The sequence below is a fragment of the Arvicola amphibius genome, chromosome 8 (assembly GCF_903992535.2).
Source record: "Arvicola amphibius chromosome 8, mArvAmp1.2, whole genome shotgun sequence".
NCBI classification, from domain to species: domain Eukaryota; kingdom Metazoa; phylum Chordata; class Mammalia; order Rodentia; family Cricetidae; genus Arvicola; species Arvicola amphibius.
The window spans coordinates 103787463-103812329 of NC_052054.1; the positions used below are offsets into that span (position 1 = coordinate 103787463).

Below are 24867 nucleotides of genomic sequence, written 5' to 3' on the forward strand. Positions count from 1 at the left end.
CCCGAGTGCTGGGATTAAAGGCGTGCGCCACCACCGCCCGGCTCAAGGTGTGGTCTTGTTAGTGAAAGTGTGTCATTGGGGTTGGACTTTGAGGTTTCAAAGCCAATACTAGGTCCAGTAGCTCTCTCTCTTCTTGCTCCCTACGGATCAGGATGTAGAATTATTAACTATTTTTCCAACACCATGTCTGCCTACGAGCCACCATTGTAACCATGATGACAATGAACTAAGCTTCTGAAACTGTAAGCAAGCTAATTAAATGCTTTATTTTTGTAAGAGTTGCCTTGATCATGGTGTCTCTTCATAGCAATAGAACAGTGACCAGAACAATAAGTGTATATATATGTATATATATATATATAATATTTAACTTTCATGACTAGAATTCACATCACTATATTTGAAAACTATTTCAGTAATTAGCAAAATAGCATCAAATATTTTAAAACTATTTTTATTAATAAAATATAGCATATCCTTGAATTGTATGTATATATACACAATATAAATATATTCACTGACATAATAATATTTGGGACAAATTATCTGTTCTGTTCCATTATGTAGTTTCTTGATTTTTCTCAATGACTGATCAGTACTCTGAAACCATTTTCTATGAAGCTAAGCTTACTTTGATGAGCTATTTATGCTTTTTTTTCCAACGCAATGGATGTAAAAACTCTATCTGAAATCAAAATTATCTGTAAATTGACCGTGTCTTGGATATTTTCTTACCGCTGGGAATAATGCCTGGCAAAACGCAAGTTAAGGAAGGAAAGCTTCGTTTTAGCTTTCAGTTCGGAGAAATCCAGCCCACCATGACAGGGAAGGCACGGAAGAGTACTTAGGAGACAGAATGGCTATCTGGTTGACCTCCCCCCCCCCCCCTTTGCGCTGAAACAGCACAGGCTTCACATTTCCCCCCAGAGCCGGGTCCTGCCCCCAATCAGTAACAACCCCAAGAAAGTCTGACAACTGATGGCCCTACGCTAACCATCTTGAAAGGGACTTAGCAGCATATTTCTGAGGCTGTTGCAAATACATTGTGTGCGCATCCTCAGTCCGCGAGCCCGAAAGTTCCTCTTTCCTCTCCAGCTTCAGCAGGCTGACAAGTGGGGAGGCCCCTCGAGGGACTTCTTGGCACTCCGTAATGATTCCAGTGTCACCCAATATTGTGATAATCACACGAACACAGCACACAAATGCAGCTGTTATGAAGCCAGAATAAAAGAAGCCAAAATAAAACCATCCTAAACTGCGGTTCAATCTCCCAGCCCTGCAATAAGACAAAATCCCCCCCCCCCCAAAAAAAAACTTAACCTGAAAAATTTCTAAGATGTCAGTCGATGTAAATGCCCTCATAAAATGGACACCGAATAACATACCACCTCAAGGAACAATATAGACGTTAATCAAGAAGCAGTATATAATCAAAAACTGGAAAGGGAGTTGATGAAAACCCTAGGGTAAAAATCATAGATTTTGTCACATTTATAATATCGGTCAGCACTTTTAAACATGTCTTTTGTTGGAATTTATGAAAACTGGCTTTCCTGACTCCTTTCAGGACAGTTATTTGGCGATGTCTTTCTCTCAGCCCTTCCAGGCAACCTAAGAAGGACCCAGCAGGAACACCCAGGCAACTCGTCCAGACTCCTCTAGAGGGCGCGGGAGTGCACCATGGGGAAGTAATGCGCATGTTCCTCCGCTCCGCTGTCCTCCCTCCGTTTCTCCCTCCCTCCCTCCCTCCTTTTCCGCCGGAAGTGCTGCGAGAGGAGGCCGGAAAATCGGGCGGTTAGTTCACGTAAATAGTTTTGAAAGAGCCTATCAGCGCCAGGGCGGTACTTTTGAACCGTTCGCGGCCTTCGGCGGTGCTGAGCTCAGGCAGTGAGCAGCCGGCGCCATGGATCCTGACGTTTCGTCGCTTAGCCTGCTGGTGCGGCTTCTCAAGGAAAGACATAGGAGTTTCCAGAAGTACATGCAGCGGCTGATAGAGAAGGTGGGCTGGGATGGCCGAGGCGGGGAGGGTGCGGCCGGCCGGCCAGCCGGCCGGCGGGCGGGCGGGCAGGAATCCAGCGCCCTGGGGTCTGACCGGCTCTCCTTCTCCGCAGTATAACCAGCCCTTTGAGGACGACCCGCTGGTGCAGATGGCCACGCTGACCTACGAGACACCCCAGGGTACGGAACCCTCCTCCTTGTGGCAGTGTTCTAGAAAAGTGGGGTCTAGAATTTGCAATGCAGCACCTGCTCCCCCTTACTCGTTGGGGACCTTGCAACCGTGAATTGCTGATTTCCTAGTTATTTCTCAAAAGGGAATGCCTGGAGACACAGATGCAGCCTGATTTTTTTAAATGCCTGGCGCGGAAGCCGGAGCTGATTGCTTAGCGGGACAGTGTCTCTGAAATAAAAAGGATGCTTACAACCATGGGTACTCAAGCCAATACCCGGGACTGCTCGGTTCTCATGGACTGTGCTGTGTAACTCGGACCCATATGTTTTGGAGAGTCCTTCTATCAGGATGCAATTTTATTCCTCAGGAGCAATTTTATTTAATGCTGTGGACTGCCTTAAGCGTAGAGTCTCTAACTGAGGTGTGTTTTGAATTTGATGAGGTCTGTTCCTTCCATAAGACATCCCTAATATTTTCGTTTACTAATAAAATCTGATTTCAGATCACAATCCGCCAAGGGTCCATTGGACCCACTTTGTCAAGTGCAGTCTTTGTCCTTAGTTCCCCCCCCCCCCACCCCCGGCTGTTCAAGGCACATGTTGGGTGAAAGTTTTACACAGGCAGAAACAGAAATAATACCGCAACAGGTTGCTTTTGCTCCAGATGGGATTAGGACCCAGTAATGTAGGAATCCTTAGGGGTGCTGCCTGTCTCTAGGCTTCTCTATGTGATTGTTCATGCAGGAGTGGGCAGTGTCTGGAAGGTTTTGGACAGCCCATCTGTCTTGAATAACACTCATTTTTGCCGGTGAAAACCTGATGTCAGTTATATGAGAACAACCGTGGAGTATCTTTACAGTTTGAGACCGTCACAGATCAGCCCTCCCTGAGAACTGGCCAGCCCACAGACTCTTAGGGCTGCGGTTGTTAGTTGATAGCTCTGTATCCTAGCAAGCTCCTGGCTTGTATTCATGCCACGAGTCCCTCATCCTGTTACTTATTCTAAGAGAGTTTTTGTCCTGGCATTTCCTAAGATGCTCCTGGCCCTCCCTGTGCAGTGTGAACTCCTGTTCAAAGACACTGATTGTGGTAGAGACAGCAGCGGCGGAATCGTTGGCCTGCGTTGATGGTTCACCTGTGCCTGCACTTGTGCATTTTGTAGAATTCCATTTCAATCCTGCGGTGGAAGCTCCTGTTAAAAGTCATTGCCGTTAAATGTAGATTCCCACAGAGAGGGCCACTCAAGCCAGAGAAGCAAAGCCTCCTCGGTGGGACACTTGAGCCCATATACTCAAGCATCGCTGTCTTCTGGAAAGACTGTGTTGCGGTCAGCAGCTCCCAGAATTCACATGCTTGCCCCGCTACATGAGCGGAGAACCTGGGCTAGTCACTGCCAGTGAACATGGTCTCTGTCCCTTGGGCTTCTAGGAGGGTGTAGGAGTTACATGGGGATGGGCTGTGGGTACTGAATGATGTCTCCTTGGTGAAATCTGGAGCAATGAGGGTGTTGTGTAATATTTTTTTCTGCTTCTGTTTAATACAGTCATATCAAACCTCAAAACCCATCCTTCTAAGTAACTTGTATTTTCTCGGGTGATTTAGAACTGAGTGTAATTCACAGGTTCTGCTAGCGAGTGGCAGGGCTGGGGCACTTGAACCCCAGCGTTCTCTGTACGTGGGCTTCTCTGTATCGTGCCACTGGATTGCCCTAGGAAAGCACTGACTCCCAGGATGAGGTGCAGAAATTGCCTTATAAAAATGCTTGCTCTAAGCCAGCAGTGGTACACGCCTTTAATCCTAGCACTTGGGAGGCAAAGGCAAGTGGACCTTTGTGAGCTCAAGGCTAGCCTTGTCTAGCCTAGTTGAGTTCCAGGACAGCTAAGGCTATACAGAGAAACCCTTTCTCAGGGGGAAAAAGTTTGCTCTGTGAATGTATGCTATATGTGCCCTCTCCCCAGTGAATGTGCACCTTAAGAGTGTATGGAATATGAGCTGTCCTCAGCTCTTCGGGTTGGTGGTTGAAATTGGGGAAGCTGATGCTTTCTGGGTCGGAGAGATTGTCATTAGTGATGTTTATCCAGCACTGTCAAAATCTGAATTGCTTTTCATGTTCACCTTTTGTGCCATTCAGCTTGGCTTTCTCTCCGTGCATTTGGAGCAGAAACTGAGCATTTCGGGTTACTTCAATTGTTTTCTTCCTTTTTTAAGGATTGAGAGTTTGGGGAGGAAAGCTGATAAAGGAACGAAACAAGGGACAGACTCAGGTAACGGCCGTCAGGTCTGCTAACTCAATGCTCTGCTCAATGCCTCGCTCACGGGGCTGGCTTCTAAGACCATGCAAGCAGCCTTCTATGTTGAGTGCTGACGCTTTACTAACAGGCACTTGTTGGTGCCGTCTTCGTGGAGCCTGGTGAGCACAGGCCTCAGAGAGCAGAAGTGGCCTCTCTGGGGGAGTGACCATTTGACAGTGCTCAGTGGCTCCACCCAGCAGGAACTGCAGCGGCCACTTGTAGATCCCAGGTCAGCCTTGTGGGTTCCTGGTTATTGCTGTAGTCTCTCCTTGACCAGTGGAACTTTCCACTGTCTTCCGGGAGTTTTGAGGCCCTTCAGTAAGCACGTTTATTTCCCTGGTGTGTCCCACTAGGATTATGAATGTATGATATGCAATGGCTAGAAACGTGTTGCTACTTCAACAAGCTTGTATTTCTTGATTTTTTTTTTTTTATACCCCAAGGACCCTTCTGTGAAGATGATTACCAGACTAAATAGGCAAGCTCTGGAGGACAGTGAGCGTTTTCAGCTCTGGACAGAAGTCCTGGAAGCTGGTGAGTGTCGCCTTGTTAGAAATGGGGCTAGGGACAAGGCTGGCTTGTCTCCTACAGCAGTTTACAGCTGAGGTATCTCATTGTTAACGTTTTATGTAGATTTCTTGTCCTCCTAGGTCCTTGGGTGGGGACCCATGTCTTGCCCATTAGTGTCAACATCTAGTAAATCTTAGGGGTTGCCCTTGAAGGTGATTGGAGCACCAGCTTCTATAGACATGACCCCTCCCCGGCCTCTGCAGCCAATGTCTGTCTTTCCTTTCTTAGCTTCGCTCCCTTCCCAAGGTTTTCAGGCTGTGCTCTTCCTGTCTCCCCAGCTCCCTCCAGTCAATCCCTTTGAGGCCAAATTGCAGAAAGGTAGTTTTTTCCAAGTGGAAACAGGGAGACGGTGGTGATACTGCTTGCTGGGGTTCCTCATTTACTGGTATTAATTCAGATCCTAGCTCTACAAACACCTAGATCCACTACCCCACCCCACCCCTACTGCTTGAAGCTACTCAGAATGGTTGGTTCCCTGAGTGCTTGCTACCTTGGGTGTCGAGGCCATGAGCACCCTTGAATGTTTCAGTGAGTCCTAAGTTAAAAGTTCTGCTCCTTGGCCTGACCGGCCCCATTTCACTGTCTGGGGACAAGAGGTGGGGACTCAATTAACCCTGGGAGTTTGGTCTGCTCGGCAACTGACTGTCAGAGTTTCTCATATCAGAGGTCACTGACATGGAGAATCTGCTACTCCTGTTGTCAGTGGGGTATCTTCCTGATCAGAGGCACTGGACTCTGGTAATCGGGTTTTTGTTTTGGTTGTTTTGTTTTGTTTATTGAGACAGGGCTTCTTTGTGTAGCCCTGGCTGTCCTGGAACTTGCTGTGTAGACCCAGGCTGGCCTCAAACTCAACAGAGATCCTCCTACCTCTGCCTCCTGAGTGCACCACACTCTTAACCCCTAAGCCATCTTCCCACCCCCAGAGGAACATTCTTAAGCCAACAGGAATCTTTACTGTAGACATGTCTCAACTGATACAAAAACTACCTGTGAGATGCTCATGCGTTCAAATGTTCTCTGCTTTTCAGAAAGCAGCAGTGCAGATACAAGGTCAGACCAAGAGGAACAGCTATCTTGCACCTCCATGGTAAGAGAAGCTTCTAGTGACAATGGGCAGAATCGTGTGGCTGCAGCTCCCAGACAGCATATGAGCTCTGGGGCAGCACCCCTCCTTTCTAGATGTCCCCCAAGTCTCTGCCGCTGCCCTCCGCTCTGGTCACCCCTTCAGATCCCGAGGCCCCCACTCCTCAGAGGCCAGTGGTCTGCTTACCGCCACTGTTGGCTGAGCATAGACTAATTCAGGAAGGTGTTAGCTACATGCCGTCATCCTTGACTGGCCCCTAGATATTGTGCTTTATAGTTACCCAGCCTAGCCTTGCCCTCAGACAGTACATGGCTGAGTACTTCCAGGTCAGCATCTAAAAATCTATATGGTCAGCTGGGCTGTGGTGGCACACGTCTTAATTCCAACACTTGAGAGACAGGTGTAGGTGGATCTCTGAGTTCACGGCCAACCTGGTCTACAGAATGAGTTCCAGGACAGCTAGGGTTGTTTATACAGAGAAACCCTGCCTCAAAAACTCAAATAAAAAATAAATTTGTATGGTCACAAGGTTACTAGCCTGAAAGCTGAGTGCCCTTATGTATTGTTTCCTGTAGTGTCCCCAGGGTGCGAGTGACCTGCCTCCTTGTACCCTGTGGGTCTCACTTCTGTGGTTGGATAGTGAAGGTAACAGGCCTCATGGAGCTTAATTGGTAGAGCATTTTCCTGGCCTTGTGGCACTGGATGTCAGAAAGGGAGGTGAACCCTCTGGTGTTTAGAGAATGGGAGAGCCAAGGCTGTCTTCTCAGTCGGCAGCCAGAGTGTTAGATTGTCTCCAGCCTCCCCACTTTGTTTCTGAGTAATGCCATCAGAGACATCTTCAGGATTGTGTGCTCTTGGTCGTTTTAGTTTAGATCACTGATGAATTCCCAGCAGCCGCACAGTGGGTCTGGAAGCTCTAAGAGCCCGTGCCACTTTGTAACAGCGAATGTGGAAGAGCAACTGAATAACTTCCTTTAAATAGTCAAGCATTCATGAGCTTTCAGATTGTTCCAGAATTCACAAGGCTGAAAGTACCTGGCATTCTTTTTTTTTTTTTTTTTAATATTTATTATGTATACAATATTCTGTCTGTGTGTATGCCCGCAGGCCAGAAGAGGGCACCAGACCCCATTACAGATGGTTGTGAGCTACCATGTGGTTGCTGGGAATTGAACTCAGGACCTTTGGAAGAGCAGGCGATGCTCTTAACCTCTGAGCCATCTCTCCAAGCCCCCAGTACCTGGCATTCTTACTTAGTACTCTGACTTCTCTTTCTGATCAGCTTTCAGTGCCTGGAAGCCCTCTGAAAAATGACTTAAGAAGAAAGTACTTGGCCAAGATGCATATCCTGCTTCAAGATGAGGAGTATTTTAAGGTAATTTGTGTGTGTTGGTGAGACTGACCAGGCATCGAAGACAAATTGGGGTGCAGTAGTCGGGGTTTCATGTGCTGTCCTCGGTGCCTATGCAGGGATTTGTTAATTGTGTCCACATTCTTCACAAACTGTCAGCCTTTCTCTCTTCTTAGTGAGCACCTCAGGGGGACTCGGGGATTCATGTGGGGGTGGCTTGTCTGCTGCGGGGGACAGCACAGCTCCAGTGGGCACAGACTCCAATGCAGCTCTAGCGCTAGCTGCACAGCTGAGGAAATAGCCACCCCACCTTCCTGCTCCCAGCCTGCAGGCCTCTCTCCTAGCCCTGGTGCCCTCTGCTCCACGGCAGTGCTTTCTCAGTGCTTTTGCCTTACACTGCCCAGTGGGCTGGGCCCTCCTTCATCAGTTAATAATCAAGACATGCCCACAAACTACCTGATAAAAGACTGTTACCCGCTGGAGATTCTCTTCAGGTCATTATAGGCTACGTCATGTTGATAGCTAATGCTAACTAGGGCAGTTGGTGTTGGAGGTTACCCTAAAGATGTCACCTCTGGTTTCCCAAAGCTTCTTTTCATAAATCAAAGGACACCCTAATACCCTAATGTCAGATACCTAAGGAGTGATGTTAAGTAACAAGCAATGGCACCCTCTGATGGCTGCAAGTTCCCGTGAAGTCAATAATTCTTACTGTGCTAGTGGCCAGTGAAAGCCTGTTTGGGGATTCATTGGTAACTGCCACAGGAATACATTCTCTGTCACCAAGCAGAGTATGTGACGTCCTCCTGGCTGTTATTTGGTCAAAGGAGAGGGCTGGGGTTAGGCCTGAGTTTATCTGACCTCTGCCCACCACCTACGTGGCCTCTGGACATTCTGACTAATCCAAGTTGTCCCAGTTAGGGTTTCTGTTACTGTGAGGGACACCATGACCACAGCAACTCTTACAAAGGAAAACATTTAATTGAGGTGGTGGCTTCGAGTTTCGGGAGTTCAGTTCGTTATCCTCATGTCGAACACAGTGGCAGGCAGGCAGACATGGTGCTGGAGAAGGGGCTGCTACGTGTGGATGTGCAGCAACAGGAAGTGGAGTGTCTCACTGGGCGTGGCTTGAGCACACATGAACCCTCAAAGCCCACACCTCCACAGTGACACACTTTCCCCAGCAAAGCCCTGCTTCCTCGTAGTGTCACTCCATTGGGGGCCATTGTCTTTTCCGATCACCACACAAGAGCCATCGATGGTCGGCCAGGGAGTAGCTGCCAGAAATGTGGCTGTGTCCTTGAGGACAGAGTTCTCAAATGTTTAGGAACACCCCTTCCCTCTGGCCACTGTCATGTTACAGATACACTGCCATGTTATTTTTAGGACGAACCCAGTTCCATAAGTCCAAGGTCTTAACATCCCAAACTCTTACCATCATTGGCTCTGATTTCAGAACGGCGAGAAGAGAGACGGAAAAGACACACTCATGACTTGGGTTCCTTCCTCACCTGTCACACCAGAACCTGGTGAGTATGAGGGAGTGATTTTACATGAACTTTTATCTGTGGAGACTTGGGGCCCTTGGCACCACCTATGGTGAGTGTTCAATGTGGGGTGTGTCTCAGCAACATAAACTTAGTGACGTGTGCATATCCTAGAACATAAAGACTACTTCGGTAGAGTCTCACTGTAGCCCAGGCTATCCTGCAAATTTTTATAGTGAGCTGGTTTCCCCTCTGTGTCATGATACCAGGTGTTTTATAGCTCTTTGCCCTCGGTGTGAACATTTTGAGTCTAGCAGCACAGGGGTAACCAGTGGCCGTCCATCTTGTGTGACACAGGTTACACTGATCATCATTCCTTCACTGACCCTCCCTGGCACTTATGTATGGACATGAGCACTCTATATTTACTTAGCTCATATTTGTAGCACCCCTAAATGCTTCACATGTTCTTTCCAGGAACCAGGTGATTCTCCGTGACTATAGCAAGTTTAGAATGTGCCAGAAACTTCTCATTGGCATGATATAATTTTACCAATTGAGGCACAGTGTGTCCTTTGCAGCCATTCTTGTTATTTTGACCGTGGACCCACTCCGACGGCTCCGTTGCATTTAGCAGCCCCCGAGTGCCACCGCTGCTGTTTTCCATGCTGTCCACCTGTCTTGAGTGCCCAGCTGGGCTTCTCCCGTTTCCGTAGGATAGATTTTACCTCTTAAAACCCGTGAAATCGTCATGTAATGCAGCAGTCAAAGCTGCACCTTGCACAGGAACGTGTCTTCCCAGCCATCCCTGTAGAGCTCAGGAGTTTGGGGTCACTTACTGGCTTTTTGTTCCACATGTGCATGTGTGTGTTGAGGTGCTACAGACCAGAGTCCAGATTCCCCTGGCGCTGGAGCCACAGGCATTTGTTTGTTGCCCACTGCAGGTGCTGGGAACCAAACTCTGGTCCTCTGGAAGAGCAGCCAGTGCTCTTAACCCCTGAGCCATCTCTCCAGGCCCCTGTGTTGGCTTTTTTGGTTGAATATGCTTATGTTTATAGAATTTTCCTTTCTAATTCATTTTTTAAAGTTTTTAATCCGTGTGTGTATTGTATTGGCCTTTGAGTTGACAGCCATCTATAATCAGTGTGAGGGGGAGAAGGCTCCTCTTGCAAAACTGGGGTGAAAAGTCAAAATCTAATTTTGGTTGCTAAAATAAAGTCTCCCTTTAACATCCTTAACATCCTCAGGGTTACTTCGTGATATTTTAAACCATGTGATTGTGATCCCTCTTGAGCTCCCCGACCTTCTCTAAGTACGGGCAAGTTGAGCCATGGTTTACCCTGACTTTGTATATTTTTCTCCCAGGATGCCAGGATAGTATCTCTACAGACAGCTTTAGTAGCCCAAAAGAGTCAACTTCAGCTGATGTGACCATTATACCTAGAAATGACAGCTTCTCCTTACTAGAGACCAGCAGCAACAATTTAAGCAACCAGTCCCTTGAGGCTGATGACATTTGCAATGTGACAGTCAGTGATATGTATGAAGGCATGATCCATTCGATGAGTAGGCTGCTGAGCCTAAAGCCATCGTGCATCATCTCCACCAAGACCTACATCAACCAGAACTGGAACCTCAGGAGGAGGCTCTCACGAAAGAGTGGGGTACACTTGAATAGGACATACTGCTACGGGAGCAAGCCCTCCCGAAGGAGCTCCAAGAAGGGGTCCTGCTCAGAGCCAGGGAAAGAGGCCACTATACTGAGAAACTGCACCAACTTACCGTACATTGTGCCCCCCAAGACAGACTTAAAACTGGAAAGGGGAGCTCTCGAAGGAAGCAAACTCCAAGTCCATAAATGCAGTCCATCTTGGAAGGCGCTTCACGGGACTCCTCAGAAGTGTTTGGACTTAAACACACTGAACTGTCTCGAGCAAGAAAATGGAGCGAAGGCATTCCCGTTGCTAATTTCACCTGGTAAAATAGTTCCCAGACCAAGGATGCTCCCTGGGGAAATTGAAATGAAATTTGACAAACTTGCTCAGGAATGTAGCCTGTCTTCTGGGAAACAGCTTTGCCAGACTGGCCCCACTGAGTCCTGGGCTGTAGATGTGTACAGAGGTAGTTCTAGAAGCCCGGGCAGCCCCCAGGGCGTAAGAACCCACAGGTTGAGTTCACTTTTCAACAGAGAAAAGGCAAAGAGGTCAAGTGAGGCTTTTGAAGACCTGAGCGAAATATCTGTCAGAGCCAATAGAAGCCTCCCGAGGCGCCATCTGGCTCTGTTAGCATCAGAGGACAGTACCTCACAAAACCCAGGCCTTTCTCAGCAGAGGGCTGGCCTTTTTCTTCAAGGACCTGATTCTGGGCCAATCAGAAGAAAGACAGTATCACCCAGGACGGCTATTTCAGCACCACGGAGAGGGTCTTGTCCCAGTGGGGTGGAACGCTATGAGGGGATTAAAAAAGAATTTGATAAGCTTTATCAGAAGTATTGCCTGATGTCACCTCAGCGGGTGAAGGCGACCTCATATGTTAGAGTATCTCCACAAAAAGCTGGTGCAGCTGTTCCTTGTCAGACAGCCAACTTAAGAAAATTAAATCCAGACTCTGGATTCCAGCGTTCCCCAAAATTGTCAACATCTGACGGGAACAGAAGCCTGCAGGGCTCAGTTCCAGCTGAGGAACACACATCTGTGCGGACTGCTCGTACCTCTGAGAGAGACTCTCCGATCCCAGCAAAGAGGTGCAAGTTGTCACACTCCCCTCAGGATTCTTCAGGAGCAGTGGACCAAACAATGCCCTGGCCATAGAAGCAGACTAGCCCCGTGTGGCCGGGCTGCTGAGGAGGTGTTTCTGTCTGTTGAGCATGATGGCTGTGGGGAGACAAGGCAACTATGGCAAACACTTGTGTTTCTCTTGCTGGAGATGGTACCGTCAACCACTGCAGCTCCCTCCCCATAGCCGTCAGCCCCTGCCCAGCCACCTCCCCTGCTCCACACCACCAACATCTTTGTCTTTTCATGTGGAGTGTTAGTTGGTGCCTTGGGCTTCCCCAGCCACTCAGCCAAACTTACCCATTATTGGGTCTCCTAATTATATTCAGGGGGATTCTCAATGGCATTCTTTCTCTTAATTTTAATTTGCCTTGTCTCTACTCCCCTCTCCCCCACATCTCATCCATCCTCACTTCTGCCTCTGTGTAGCCGAATGTCTCTGGGTACCCACGGGTGCTTCTACGGGACATGGTGTAGACATGGGTAAGTCCGTGAATTTGGGACATAACACAACCATTGGCTTGATCTTTGGAGCTCTGGATTTTGTTTTTTTTTCTTTTTGGAGGTTTTCGTTTCATTTGGTGTGAGCTGACCTCAGCCTCACTGTATAGTCCGGGTGCCCTTGAGTTCCTGATCCTCCTACCTCCGTTTCCCATATCCTGAGACTATTTTTGTTTTCTAATTTATTTCCATGGGTAAAATACTTTGCAAACTATATATTCCTGGTTGAACTTCCAGAAAGGGACCCACCTAGAATCAGGCCAGACGACACCAGAAGCAACCCCAGTCCTATGTGTCACGCCAACTGGGTCTCTGGCTGCCTGGTGTGGCAGGTGCCCCTGGTAGGGGGTGCCCGCCAACAATCCCCTTTGCTGTTGGCCTTAAGGTGTTTGCCTAGTTGCCTCAACCCCCAAGGCCCCCTTTGGCTTTCCTCGGCGAAACAGCCACCGTCGTGTGTCTCAGTGGCCTGCTCCAGACACTGGAAGTCATTGTGAGACTGTGCTCATGTTTGGGTCCTAAGATCCTGAGGGGAAGGAAGGGTCTCTAGAGACCTTAGCCACTTAAAGATAGTCTGCCTTCCACTTGTCCAGTAGCCTTTGTAAATGACTCCCAGCCCAGCAATGTAAACAGCTACGACTTGGTGCCCATTGGTGCGCTCTGCTGATGGCGACAAACATTGTGCTTGGCCTTCACCTTGGGTTTTTGTTGTTGTTTGGGGGGGGGGGGTTGTTCTGTTTTGAGGTGCTAAGGATGGAACCCAAGCCTCGTGCTCACTTCATGAGTCCTGACACAACTCACACTGCGGTCTGCTGGCTTGAGTCTGACAGATTCCCAAGGTACTTGCTGTTCTGTTCACCTCTGCTGGAGCTGGGCTTACTCTGGGTTCACATGAACCCATCTAGTGCCAAACATCACAAATAACTTCTCTGATTTGTTAGTTTTTTGATACTATGTGTAATTACAATAGCTAAAGAGCTTAAACCTTTTGTTGTTGTTGTTTTGTGGGGTTTTTTGTTTTGTTTTTTTCGAGACAGGGTTTCTCTGTAGCTTTGGAGCCTGTCCTAGAACTAGCTCTTGTAGACTAGGCTGACCTCGAACTCACAGTGATCCACCTGTCTCTGCCTCCCAAGTGCTGGGATTAAAGGCGTGCGCCACCACCGCCCGGCCGAGCTTAAACCTTTTACTCTCCTGAATTCTGTTACTTTATAAAAGAAAATCCACATCAGAAATGGGACATTTCCTCAGTTCTGCTGGTCACCTTTTAGCCTGTAAGTGTTCCACACAGTGGGGAGGGGAGCCCAAGGCACAGATTTGTGTGTGGATATGTTACATGACTCATCTTAGGCCAGTGCACAAGTGGCTCTGGAGTTACTGATATCAACACTTTACGGCTTATTCAACAGGAGCTACAAAAAAATCACCCTTGGGGAGAGGTCTCAGCAAGCGAGTTGCTTCTGACTGGGTGATTGCCTCCTTGGTTGGGGGGTGGGGGTTGGGGGGAGTCCCTGTGTGGTGCTGCCTTCAATACAGTTGCCTGCCCTAACCTCAGCCTTGACCACTCTGTTGCCATCCCAAGACTTAGAAAATCTGTCCTTGTTCTCTCTTCCCCATCTGTTTTCTAGATACAGGGCTAATTACCCTTTTTCCTCTTTGCCAAACTGTGTTCCAGGACCCCACTGAACTGTTCCAGCAACATTCCTTGAACACCTCAGGTCAGGGTAAGCTTTGAACATTACTTCCCCAGGGAAGCTCCCCAGGGTGTCATGATTGGCTATGGATTCATCTGCTTTTTGCTTTAGGAATTAGGTCCCTGGGGGCAGGCTGGGCAGTAGTTTCACCTTCCCTTGCTGCTTGGCACCATGTCTCAGATGTGGGAGAGCACTGCATGACCACACCTGAGCAAAGAATAAAGAGGCCCTTCACCCTTCAGGGCTGCAGCCATTGGCCCTTGGTCAGCTCTAGGATGCCGTGTCCACATAGCCAGGAACCTGCACTCCAGAGAGCCACGGAGGAATATTTCAGAGAGAGAAGAGAGATGGGTACACATTCTTTATCAAGTTGTTTTTTGTTGTTGTTTTTTCTACAAATGAAATCATTTTCTACAAAATGATTTGCCTTGCTATGGCAGACGTGACCCTGACGAGATTTTACACCTTACATTGGGGCCACTTAGGGCAGTCCTCTGGGTGAAGCCAAGAGCCAGTGCTGATTGCAGTTGTCCAGGACTTTGAGGGTCTCCAAGGCCGCCCTCCTGACCCCAGCATCAGAATCTAGCTGTAGGTCCTGGAGAGCTGAGTGGGAATAGAAAAGAACAGACCGCATGGTCAGGACCAAATGAACTCTGCAGAGTGAGGCAGGCTGACACCAGCAGGGACACCCCCTGGAAACCTGGTGTGGAGTCAAAAGTGGGCCATAGGCCTCTGTTCCCACTCTCCACAGACCTGTCCAGCTATTCCCTCTTCCCCAAGCAGCTCACAGTCAAGAGTCGCCAGCCCTTTCCCATCATGGTCTCAGTGTTAGTGAGTCATAAATTTCTACAACTGAGTCTGCGCTACTTAACAGTTCCGAAGCCCCACAAGGTCCATCTTCTTCAGATAATGTGCAGACAGCTGCTTCACGATAATCCCTGAAATGACAGAGGTACTCCTCACACCAGGGAGTGGTTAGCAGACAGGCCTGCCGCCCTCCTTGCAAGAGGTGCAGGTTAACCTATGAAGCTATCTGTCAAGTGTTGTCAGGCTGAAGTTGGTAGTGAGCACCCTTATTCAAGGAAGCATGGAAGGAACCCTGTGAGCTAGTAGGCCCCGTACTGTAAGGTAGACCTAGGTTCTCAGCCCAGCCCAGACACTTGTCTCTCCATCCAGTCCTGGGGCTTCAAGACTCCCCTTAGCCTGAACACATCTGTCCACTCACCTGCCAAGGCGCAGGCAGAGATTCTGATCCTTGACAGGTTGCTCTTCATGAAGGTCGTTGTTTCTACCAGGAAGCCACAAAGAATAGCAGGCTTTTTCTGGGCCTGCAAAAACAAGTGCCACGTGATTGTCGAGGGTGACATGGGGACAGGCACTCCCATCTGATGAGTCAGTGCTTGGCCATAGCGGACAAGGACCCCTCCCAGCACCACCCAGCAGAGTAGCTGGGCCCAGTAATGACCCTTAGCTTTTGGTTTCATTATCTGACTCTGTTGGGCCCATTGAATGTATTTGTGAACCTGTGCTGTCCAAAATACCAGCTACTGGCCACTCTTGGCTCCTGAGTGTGGGAACATGGCTGATGGGAATATCAGGGACCTTCCTGGGCTTGATCATAATTTAGTTACCTAGATCTAAATAAATCCTATTGTCAAAATTAACTTTTGTCTCTACTCTGATTGTGGCGGTTATAAAAGTTAATGTGGGCACCCTCGCATTGTCCCATTGGGTGAACGTGAGGTCCTAAGTCCAACCTTGTGGCCCCCTGCCCCCTGGCCTCCTCACCAGTACGGAGCACACGTTTGTCTGAAAAACTGTCATCTGGTCATTGATGCTGTCGTTGCTGTGACCAAAGGAACTCTCCAGGGACTTCCAGCCCCAGAAATGCACGCACTGAAACATGGTAGCCAGACATGCCTGAAGGGACACAGGGCACAAGACAGCAGGAGAAACATGAGCAAGCAGGGCGCTGGGTAGCATCTCACCCGCAGAGTGAAAGGGCAACCCTAGGACGGCCCCCAGAGCAAAGGAAAGCCAGGCTGGAGGCTCCAGGGAGCTCACTCATGACCTGTGATAAGCCCTTGCAGGACAGGTGCCCCTGACATGCCCCTCCAGCCAACACCTTTAGCCTTACAGCAGCCCTGCAAGAGTTGGAGCCAGGAGCAGGCCTCCTTTCTACCCTCTCCCACCCCATTCCTCCCACTCCCAAAGATGTGACAGACCAAGCTGGGCCCTCTCGACTCCTAGCAGCCCTAACGAGTTTACCCACAGGGACCTGTAAGGGGAAGTTTAAGACAAATTTTAAATGGGACCAAGTCCAGGTATGGCCTGCAGGATACTGAATATTCTAGAAGGAAAGGAAATAAGCTCCCTTTAGGAGTCCCTGGCATGGTTCCTATCTCAGCATGCATAAGGGGTGGGGCAGATGTGGAGTGAGAGGAGACAATCCAGTAGTGCACTGAGCCAGTAGAACCAAAGCCCCTTTTCCCTTGGGCACTGCAGCCCCAGATCATAGGACACAGAGGAGGGTGTGTTACCTGAGCTACACTGGGGCAGGGGTCCTGGCAGTGCAGCATGAGGGAGACCCAGCCTCTCTTCACCTCCCCTTTGAAGAAATGCTTCTTGGAAATCCCAACCACCTTCGCCAGCTTCCCGAAGAGGGTGAAGGCCTTCAAACGCATCAGCTCGCTCTCCTGATAACAAGAGGTACAAGTGGGCTGAGGGCGAGAAGCCAGGCAAAACCCCAGCCTTCCTCCAGGGACCACTCCAATGCCTTGGTTTCCACAGAGCTTTCTGGAACCATTCATCAGGACAGTCCCTCCTTTCTCGAGGCTCATGTAGCACTCAAGAGACCGGGCATGACTCTAGCTTGGGGATCCACCCCAAGAGCATGTATAAGGGTTCGAATGGAATATGGATGCACCGTGTTGCCTGCCCAGCTCCAGTCTCTACAGACGCCCAGAAAGTATATGTGAGCTGCTCTCTTCCTTGTAAGGTAGAAGTACCTGAGCCCTCAGATTCTAAGGTGCTGATTCTCTGGCTCTTGGCATAAGGCATGGTTGCTACAGGACCCCAAGATCAGTCAAGGAACGTTACACCACACCATGGAGAACCACCTCATTCTGCCCCCCGACACATCTCTTCTTTGTGCTGTGAAACACAGGGTACTGTGGCTTGAATGTGCCCCAACCTAGAGTCCATTGTGTGGGAAGCTTAGTCCCCCAAATCATATATAGGTGGCATTTGTAGGTGGGACCTTTGGAGGTAATCAGCATGAGATTCTGAGGGTGGCGCTCTCACGGTGGCCCTAGTGGCCTTATAATAAGAAAGGGTTCAAGCTAGCACTCACTCCATCTCAATACAACATAGCAGAAGGCCCTTAACAAAAGCAAGCACCGCGTTCTCAGATACCACAGACTCCAGAACCGCAGGCTGCATAGATCGTTGTGCTTTATAAATCCTCCAGTCTCAGGGGTTGTCTTAAAGCAAGAGGACACACAGATGTGGCGGGGGGGGGGGTGTGTGTGTGGAAGCTCTTATCTGCACTCACGCTGTCGAAGAATGCCCTGCACTGTTCAGAGACACCTTCAAACGAAGATCCTATGTCCCCCTCTCGGAGCTCAGCCAGGATCTTGGTCAGGGTCTCCATGGCTTCAGCCATCACACTGCAGCTAGCCTGTCCCTGCAGGGAGCCCAGGCACTTCTCCAGCAGGAGTTTTCGATACTGCTTCACCTAGAGGAATTCCCATCACTCAGCTGCACCCCACACTTCTTGGCGGAGTGTGCCCACAAAGTCCTCAAGCCCCTGGCACCTGAACCAGTGCCTGTTTGATACCTTCCGAGGAGCACCGAGAGCCATGTTGCCCAGGGCACGCAGAGAGAGCACCTGCAAGGTTTCATCTTTGTCCTGCCCTGCGCCCTTCTCCAGCATCAGCACCACCGGCCTCAGCAGCTTCTCCTGGTGCAGAACCGGGTCGCTCATGAACTAGAAAAGGGAGTGTTGCGGTTACCCATAGTGGAGGTCCAGCTACTCAGCAACGAGGCAGAGGAGTCAGGGGCAGCACAGAGAATGTCCACTCTGTGAGAGGAAGGGAGGGGACCAAGTGCCTCTGTCTTCTCACCCAGAAGAGGGGGTGGTACAGCTGCCCCAGGCTTGCTGTAGCATTCAGTAAGGAACCATGTGGGAAACTAACAGCTAAGTGCAGCCATGTAGAGACAGGCATACCTTATCATTAATTTCTTCAGTTAAGATGGCAGCAAAGCTGCCATGGGTAAAAGCCTCACCTACCGGTGTCTGAACAGAAGTGTGCAGAAGCATGAATTAGGGACAGTTGACAGAATCTCCATCGAGCTGTGCTCAAAAGTGTCAAAACTTTGGACCAGTGGGGAACCTGTGGGATGCATGTGTGTGCACATGCTCAAGACCACCTGAGTATTGTTTTGTTTGTTTTGTGGGTTTTTTTGAGACAAGGTTTCTCTGTAGCTTTGGCACCTGTGCTGGAACTATCTCTTGGAGACCAAGCTGGCCTCGAACTCACAGAGTGAGTGCCTCCTGAGTGCTGGGATTAGAAGTGTGCACCACCACTGCCCAGCTCACCTGAGTATGTTTTAATTGTGTGTGTGGGGGGGGGGATGCATGTGTGTGCACACACTCAAGAACACCCGAGTATTTTTTTTTAGAATTTTGCTTTATTGATATAAATTTGCACCTGAGTATTTTTAAGTGTGTGTGTTTGGTGTGTGCATTCATGCACACACTCAAAAACACCTGAGTATTTTTAATTATGCGTGTGCAAGCACACTCTAGTATGCAGGCATATACACCTGTGGAGGCCAGAGGCTGAAGGTAGTATCATCTGTTGCTTTTCACCTTACTTTTTTTGTTGTTGTTTTGTTTAGAGACAGGATTTCACTCCTGTAGATCAGGTCGGCCTCTAACACACAGAGGCATGCGCCTGCTTCTAACTTCTGAGTGCTGGCATTAAAGGCATGTGCCACCGCTCCTGGCCTGCAGGGTCTCTCCCTGAACCCGGATCTTTGGCCAGTAAATCCCCTGGATGTGCCTGCCTCCACCCCTTACCCCACCAACTCTGGGGTTTCAGTCATAGCTCTACCCTCAGCTTCTCTGGGGGTCCTGGGGTCTGAACTCAGGTCCTCGGGCTTACACAGTAAGCACTTTGTGTGCGGAGACAGGTGTCCTCGCCTAATGAGAGTGTTTTAAAGATACCTAAAGGAAACTAAACATCAAGTTGGTGGCTTCTGGGGGCAGAACCTGGTTTTCACTTCCATGTCCAGTGCCTTGAGGCCCCTCAAGCCCACGCAGCTCTTTTGTTCCACTAAACGTCTTAAGGAGCTCCCAGGAAGGGCAAACAGAGTTGGCGAGTAACGACCATACCCTCCTGTTACAAACCCTACAGGGCAAAATCCAAACTCCTCACCAGGCCCTTTGGCTCAGCCTCTGTGTCTGCCCTCGCCACCCTGCCCAGTGCCTGACCCTTAGCCCAGCTTCCAGCCACTGCAATCTGTAATCTCTGCCCATAATGATTTTGGATGGTTTACAGAGGCACAAACATGGAAGGAATATATGAGCCCAAAAAAAGAAAGTTTGATGGCTGGGGCGCAGTCCAAAGCTAGGGGTCATTTTTGTGTATTTAAATACTAGGAAACATCTCAAGGGATGATGACCCATGGAGATTGTGTTTAGTTTAAAGGTCAGTGTCCATTGGGAACCCAACCATGCATACTTTCTGTGGCTCTCTCCCCACTAATAACCGCGTCTCCCATGACCCCCAAGTCAGGAAAACTTCTTAATTCTGAGGCCTCTCACAGAAGGTTTGCTGTCTGCTGCCAGGGCTGCTTTGATCCTTACGGCAACAGGACATGATACAATGGCACTTCTCCCAAGGGTTCCCTGGCCAGCTCCCCTAAGCCTCCCTCCCGAATGCTCTAACCACACCACAGAGTAGCAATCCCTGATGCCCTCCCTGTTTTCCTGTGGCAAGGTGGGCAGTAGAGCTGTCCGGGGAAACACCTCTCAGCCCAAGCTGAAGAGCTCCTTTTGCCTGGTTCCCTAGGGACACAGGTTGTGTCTCAGCCTCTGCTGGCCCACAGTGGCAGTGAGTAGTGAGACCAGGTGTAGTGAAGGAGGGAAGACCCATACAGAGCATGATCTGTCCCCTAAACTCAGGTTCCCAAAGACCAGGTGCCTGCCCTGGAAATGTGTGTGTGTGGTAGTTTGAATGTAAGTGGTCCCATAACCTCATAGGGCGAGGCGCTGTTAGGAGGTGTGGCTTTGTTGCAGTGGGTAGGGCCTTATTGGAGGAAGTGTGTCACTGTGGAGGTGGGCTTTGAGGTTTCCTATACTCAGGATACAGCCTAGAGTCTGGAGTTGACTTCCTGCTGCCTGCAAGATGTAACACTCCCAGCTAGTCCTCCAGCACCACGTCTGCCTACACGCCATAATGATAATGGAGTGAACCTCTGAAACTGTAAGCCCCGCCTTAGTTGAATGTTTTCCTTTATAAGAGTTTGCCGTGGCCAGGCAGTGGTGGCGCACGCCTTTAATCCCGGCACTCGGGAGGCAGAGGCAGGCTGATCTCTGTGAGTTTGAGGCCAGCCTGGTCTACAAGAGCTAGCTCCAGGACAAGCTACAGAGAAACCCTGTCTTGAAAAAACAAAACAACAACAACAAACAACAAAAAGTTGCCATGGTCCTGGTCTCTTCACACCAATAATGTGCCATCCTAGGAAGCCTGGAGACAAGTACCCACTACCCACTCGCACCCCACCCTCCCTACCCCCCAGGGCTGGGTGCCTCACTTCCACACAGATGGCTGTGCTGCTGACGCAGCAGCTCAGGACCTCGGAGCCCATGCCCGTGAGCATCAGCTCTGCCAGCCTCTGCATGTAGCTCTCCGCGTTCTGCATGCACAGCCTGAGGAGAAAAGAAGGGCAGCACAGGGAGGGCTAGCGGCCCCGCTCCTACCCTCTACCCTGAAGCCAGCTTGAAGGGGGACTGAGACAGATCTCTTAAACATCTCTGGGCAGCTGATGGTAGGGGGCAGGATACCAGTTAAATACTCAGGGTTGTGATGGTCAGACCAGAATGCTCAGAGATCTCCTGTGGCCTTTGTGGGGAGGGAGGCTTCTCTCTCTAGTCTCTCATTTCCTGGTCCCACTGCCACTCCAGAATCCAGGACATCCATCAGCATGTAAGTGATCCCAGGAATGAGACATTTAGCTGTGCCATGCCCAAGGCTAAGCCTCTGCGGAGCCCTTGAACCCCTGTGAGACCTGGCCCCACCTGGCCATCAGGCTCACTCCCGCTAGGAAGGTGCCTCCGGTCTCCAACAGGGACCACACGGACTGCTCCTCCAAGGCCTGTTCCAGGGGCTCTCTCTTGAGTCTCTTGACCAAAAGCTGCATGGATTTGATGGTGATCCTGGAGAGAGGTGAGCCAGGATAAGGCTGCTGAAGAGGACTGAGGGGAGTGGTCACCAAACCGAGGTCTCCATACTTGGAAGCCTACAGCACGCTGGACACACATGGGGAAAGGTTGTGAGTAAAATCACTCCCACCCACTCCCGGAAGGCCTTGTGGAGCCCACTGGCTTCTAGGGAGAAGCTGGAGGGCAGCTTCAGCCCAAGCCTGCTGCTTTGCGCCGGGTCCCTCCCTTCAGCCCATCTGCTCTCGAGCACCTCTGCAGGGTCATCTCCTGGGGCAGGGACCCTGTGTGGACCAGCCTCCAGGTCTTCAGGACGGGTGAGGCAGCCTCTGGTCCGTGGCTGCTGCCAAGCTGCAACAGGAAGGTGTACAGCAGATCGGGGAACAGGTCTGGGAATTTGTCGTCCTGGTCCATCTTCTCCATGAGGAGCCGTATGGTACACAGTGTCTGCAGGGAGAAGGGCTGGTCTGCTCTACCCTGGGTTCCCTGGGGAGCCAGGCCCCTGCCTCTGCACTCACCATCAGAGGGTCCACAGCCGCCAGGCGCCAGATGTCGGCTTTGGAGATGGCGTTTATCCTGGCGGTGAACCTTGACTGCAGCCGGCCCAGCAAGCCATGGAGCATGGTCCTTGCGAAAGGCACGTTCTCTGCCACAGCCAGCCACACCTCTGTCAGGTGGCTAGCCGAAGAAGGAACAAGGATAGTGAGCTTCTGGCAGATTAGCACTCTTTACGCCACCCCTTGGTGACCCTGTGCAAACAGTTGAATTCTAGGAGATCACCAGAGCCATTAAAGGTCGCATAACCAGGCCTGGTCCCTCCCTTTCTCTAGGGTATCAGGGAGAAATTCACAGGGCCCCTGGCTTTACCAGGCCTCCCACCCATTGACTTCCTGGGACCAGCGAATGATGTCTAAGAGCCTAAAGAAGCATCAAGCAGTTTGCAGGGAATTTTTTTTTTTAATCAGATAATCCTCCCAAAATATGTTCCGGGAGTTTGGGGAGGAGAATGGTCACAAGAGACAGAGGTGTAGTGGAGGGGAACGAATCCTCACACACGGCCACCAGGCCGATTCCAGGAAGGTATTTTTTTCTCTCCATATGCCACAGAAGAGGAGAATAAGGCTCCAGAGGACAAGTGGCCTGCCAGACTACGTTTGATATAAGGACTTCTTGAGATAGGCATGGTGACACAAGCCTGCAATCCCTCCCTCACTTGGGAGGTAGAGGCAGGAGGATCAGGTATTCAAAACCAGCTTCAGCTTCATAAGGGGTTTGAGGCCAGTCTGGGCTACACGTCTCAAATAAAAACAAACAAACTAGGGCTGGAGAGACGGCTCAGTGGTTAAGAGCATTGCCTGCTCTCCCAAAGGTCCTGAGCTCAATTCCCGGCAACCACATAGTGGCTCACAACCATCTGTAATGAGGTCTGGTGCCCTCTTCTGGCCTGCAGGCAGATACACAGACAGAATATTGAATACATAATAAATATTTTAATAGTACGAATTTAAAAAACAAACAAATTTAAAAATTGAAAATAATATTAAATTAGAAAGAAGATAGCCTCCTTGACCACAAGGCCAAGCCTGCTGCCCTGCTGGGAAGGGAAATGCCTGTGGACTGGCACAGCATGCTGGGTACAGAGACCCACGGATACCTAGGAATCTGGAAAAGTCTAGAGAGTGAAAGCAAACAAGTCTAGCCAATAAACAGACAAGGTGACAAACTGTATTCGGACCCACAGAGCCAGTGCAAGAGCCTGGATAGGGTGTGTCGTAGCTTGATAGTAGTGATAGGAAGCTGATGAAGAGGTGGGTGCACCCTGCCCCTTAGCACCAACTACAAGAGCCACGGAGGTGTCCGAAACAAGGGCTTACAGCACTCGTCTGAATTCTACCAACACGCCATGCCCCTGGCAAGACTTTGGGATCTGAAACCCAGTCAGGTGTCACCTTAGTGGCATCTGGTATGACCCTGAATGAGGGGATCAACTAAACCACTTCCAAGCTTCTGGTCCATGGAAGCTGTGTGCTAACTGCTGCATTCCTCAAAAGTATCTGTGTCACTGTGGTTCAGCAGCGACAGCTAACCAAGACAGATTTGGAGGGGATGACAGCTAGAATGTGGCATTGCCACCAAGAAAGCCATTAAGGCCAGCGTATCAGCTGATAGGTGTACACTGTACGGTGGCCCTGCCTACCCAGCTCTGATCCTCTAAGTACCATCTTTAGAAAAATCACAAAATACAAACAGCCACCCCACCCCCACGCACCCTGCAGGCCTCCCATAGGACACGCCACACCTAAGAGGATTCTCTAAGTCGTCCCCGTCTCCCTGATCAGCACCAAACAACAGAGCCCTGCTGCTCTGGGGAATGGCTGTGGCCTCTTTCTAGGCCCCACCCAAGTGAATTCTGGTATCTTCACATACTCCGTTCCTAGATTTGGGGCGACCATGCATATACCCTGGAATTGCCAGTCTCAGTAAAGATGAAGTGGGAAAGAGGGAAGATGGCCCTGGCAGGTTGGCTCAAGCACTTAGGAGCTAGTACTGGAATGCAGAGGACCTGACTTCAGTTCGCAGTACCCGCAATCACCTGAAACTTCAGCTCCAGGGAGTCTGACACTGTCTTCTGGCCTCTCTAGGTACCCGCACACACGTGACATATGTACCCACATACCCGGAAACAAACAATAAAACTAAATAAGTAAGAGGGGACTACTATCCCTCGGAAACTTAGAAAAGTCCCTTGCCCTCCTGGGACACACTCTGAAAGGTACAGAGACGGGCCGAAAAGTCACAGAGACTCAGAGGTACAAACCTGAGGAGCCACAGGGGAGGGCTGTCATGAGAGAATGCCCTAGGTTCTGTGGATGTTGTCCCAGAAGGGACAACCAGGACATGAAAGGAGCTATGAGATTCAATCTCGGCCTGATGATCGGATAAGCCTGGGGTCTGAGTCAGTGACTCGGCAGAGGCAGGTGCTTCCCGCGTGAGACACAGCGAAAGGCGCTTCCTGGCCACGTCCACCTTCCATGCATGGCACTCACCTCTCCATGGGCAATGGCTGCCTCAAGAGTGATGTGAGGACCGTCTCCTGGTGATAGTGCGCCAGCAGGAGGATGCCTTCAATGAGGTGCCGCCTCACCTCTGGGTGGTCCACTACTGGAAGGTGGACCAGGATGGCACCCAGTATCTCGGCCACCTGAGGAGGGGATGGGCATCTTCTGGGCGAGGGAGGGATTTGGGACTGATGCTGGCTATTTTTAATTATCAACCCAACTTAGAATTACTTGGGAAGAGAATCTTAATAAGGAATTCTCTAGATCAGGTTGGCCTGTGGGCAGATCTGTGTGTGTGGTGGTGGTGGTTGGGGAGGAGGGATGTTTTAATTGTTAATTGAGGTGGGAAGACCCAGCCCACTATGGGCAGTGGCTTTCCTAGGCTGTGCCCCAAACTATGCAAGAGTAAAGGAAGTACAGGAGTTCAACCCATGTCTTTCCTAAGT

The 24867-nt window shown here is 50.0% G+C and overlaps 2 protein-coding genes and 1 long non-coding RNA gene across 3 annotated transcripts in view; 1 reads left to right on the forward strand and 2 right to left on the reverse strand.

The window, feature by feature from the left end:
- The first annotated feature begins 1832 nt into the window (after positions 1–1832).
- LOC119820609 (Holliday junction recognition protein) lies at positions 1833–13319 on the forward strand. The gene is made up of 8 exons (XM_038339107.1): positions 1833–1999; positions 2112–2178; positions 4378–4433; positions 4904–4994; positions 6059–6117; positions 7397–7489; positions 8922–8994; positions 10318–13319. The coding sequence occupies exons 1-8, from the start codon at positions 1904–1906 to the stop codon at positions 11760–11762; spliced, it is 1980 nt and encodes a 659-aa protein (XP_038195035.1). The 5' UTR covers positions 1833–1903; the 3' UTR covers positions 11763–13319.
- On the reverse strand, positions 8428–13323 carry LOC121677278. Its single transcript, XR_006020864.1, has 2 exons — positions 11663–13323; positions 8428–11398 (listed from the first exon to the last, which is right to left on the reverse strand). It is a non-coding gene; the product is annotated as an uncharacterized LOC121677278 (long non-coding RNA).
- Positions 13324–14258: 935 nt separating this feature from the next.
- Positions 14259–24867, reverse strand: part of Mroh2a (maestro heat like repeat family member 2A) — a 46975-nt gene continuing 36366 nt past the window's right edge. The window contains exons 32-43 of the mRNA XM_038339106.2: positions 24410–24564; positions 21881–22040; positions 21616–21809; positions 21222–21359; positions 20738–20852; positions 17754–17903; positions 17469–17651; positions 16456–16611; positions 15704–15835; positions 15141–15243; positions 14788–14853; positions 14259–14518 (exon numbers count right to left, since the gene is read on the reverse strand). Coding sequence (XP_038195034.1) covers positions 14397–14518; positions 14788–14853; positions 15141–15243; positions 15704–15835; positions 16456–16611; positions 17469–17651; positions 17754–17903; positions 20738–20852; positions 21222–21359; positions 21616–21809; positions 21881–22040; positions 24410–24564 — 1674 coding nt within the window. The 3' untranslated portion in view covers positions 14259–14396. The remainder of the gene's footprint in view (positions 14519–14787; positions 14854–15140; positions 15244–15703; positions 15836–16455; positions 16612–17468; positions 17652–17753; positions 17904–20737; positions 20853–21221; positions 21360–21615; positions 21810–21880; positions 22041–24409; positions 24565–24867) is intronic.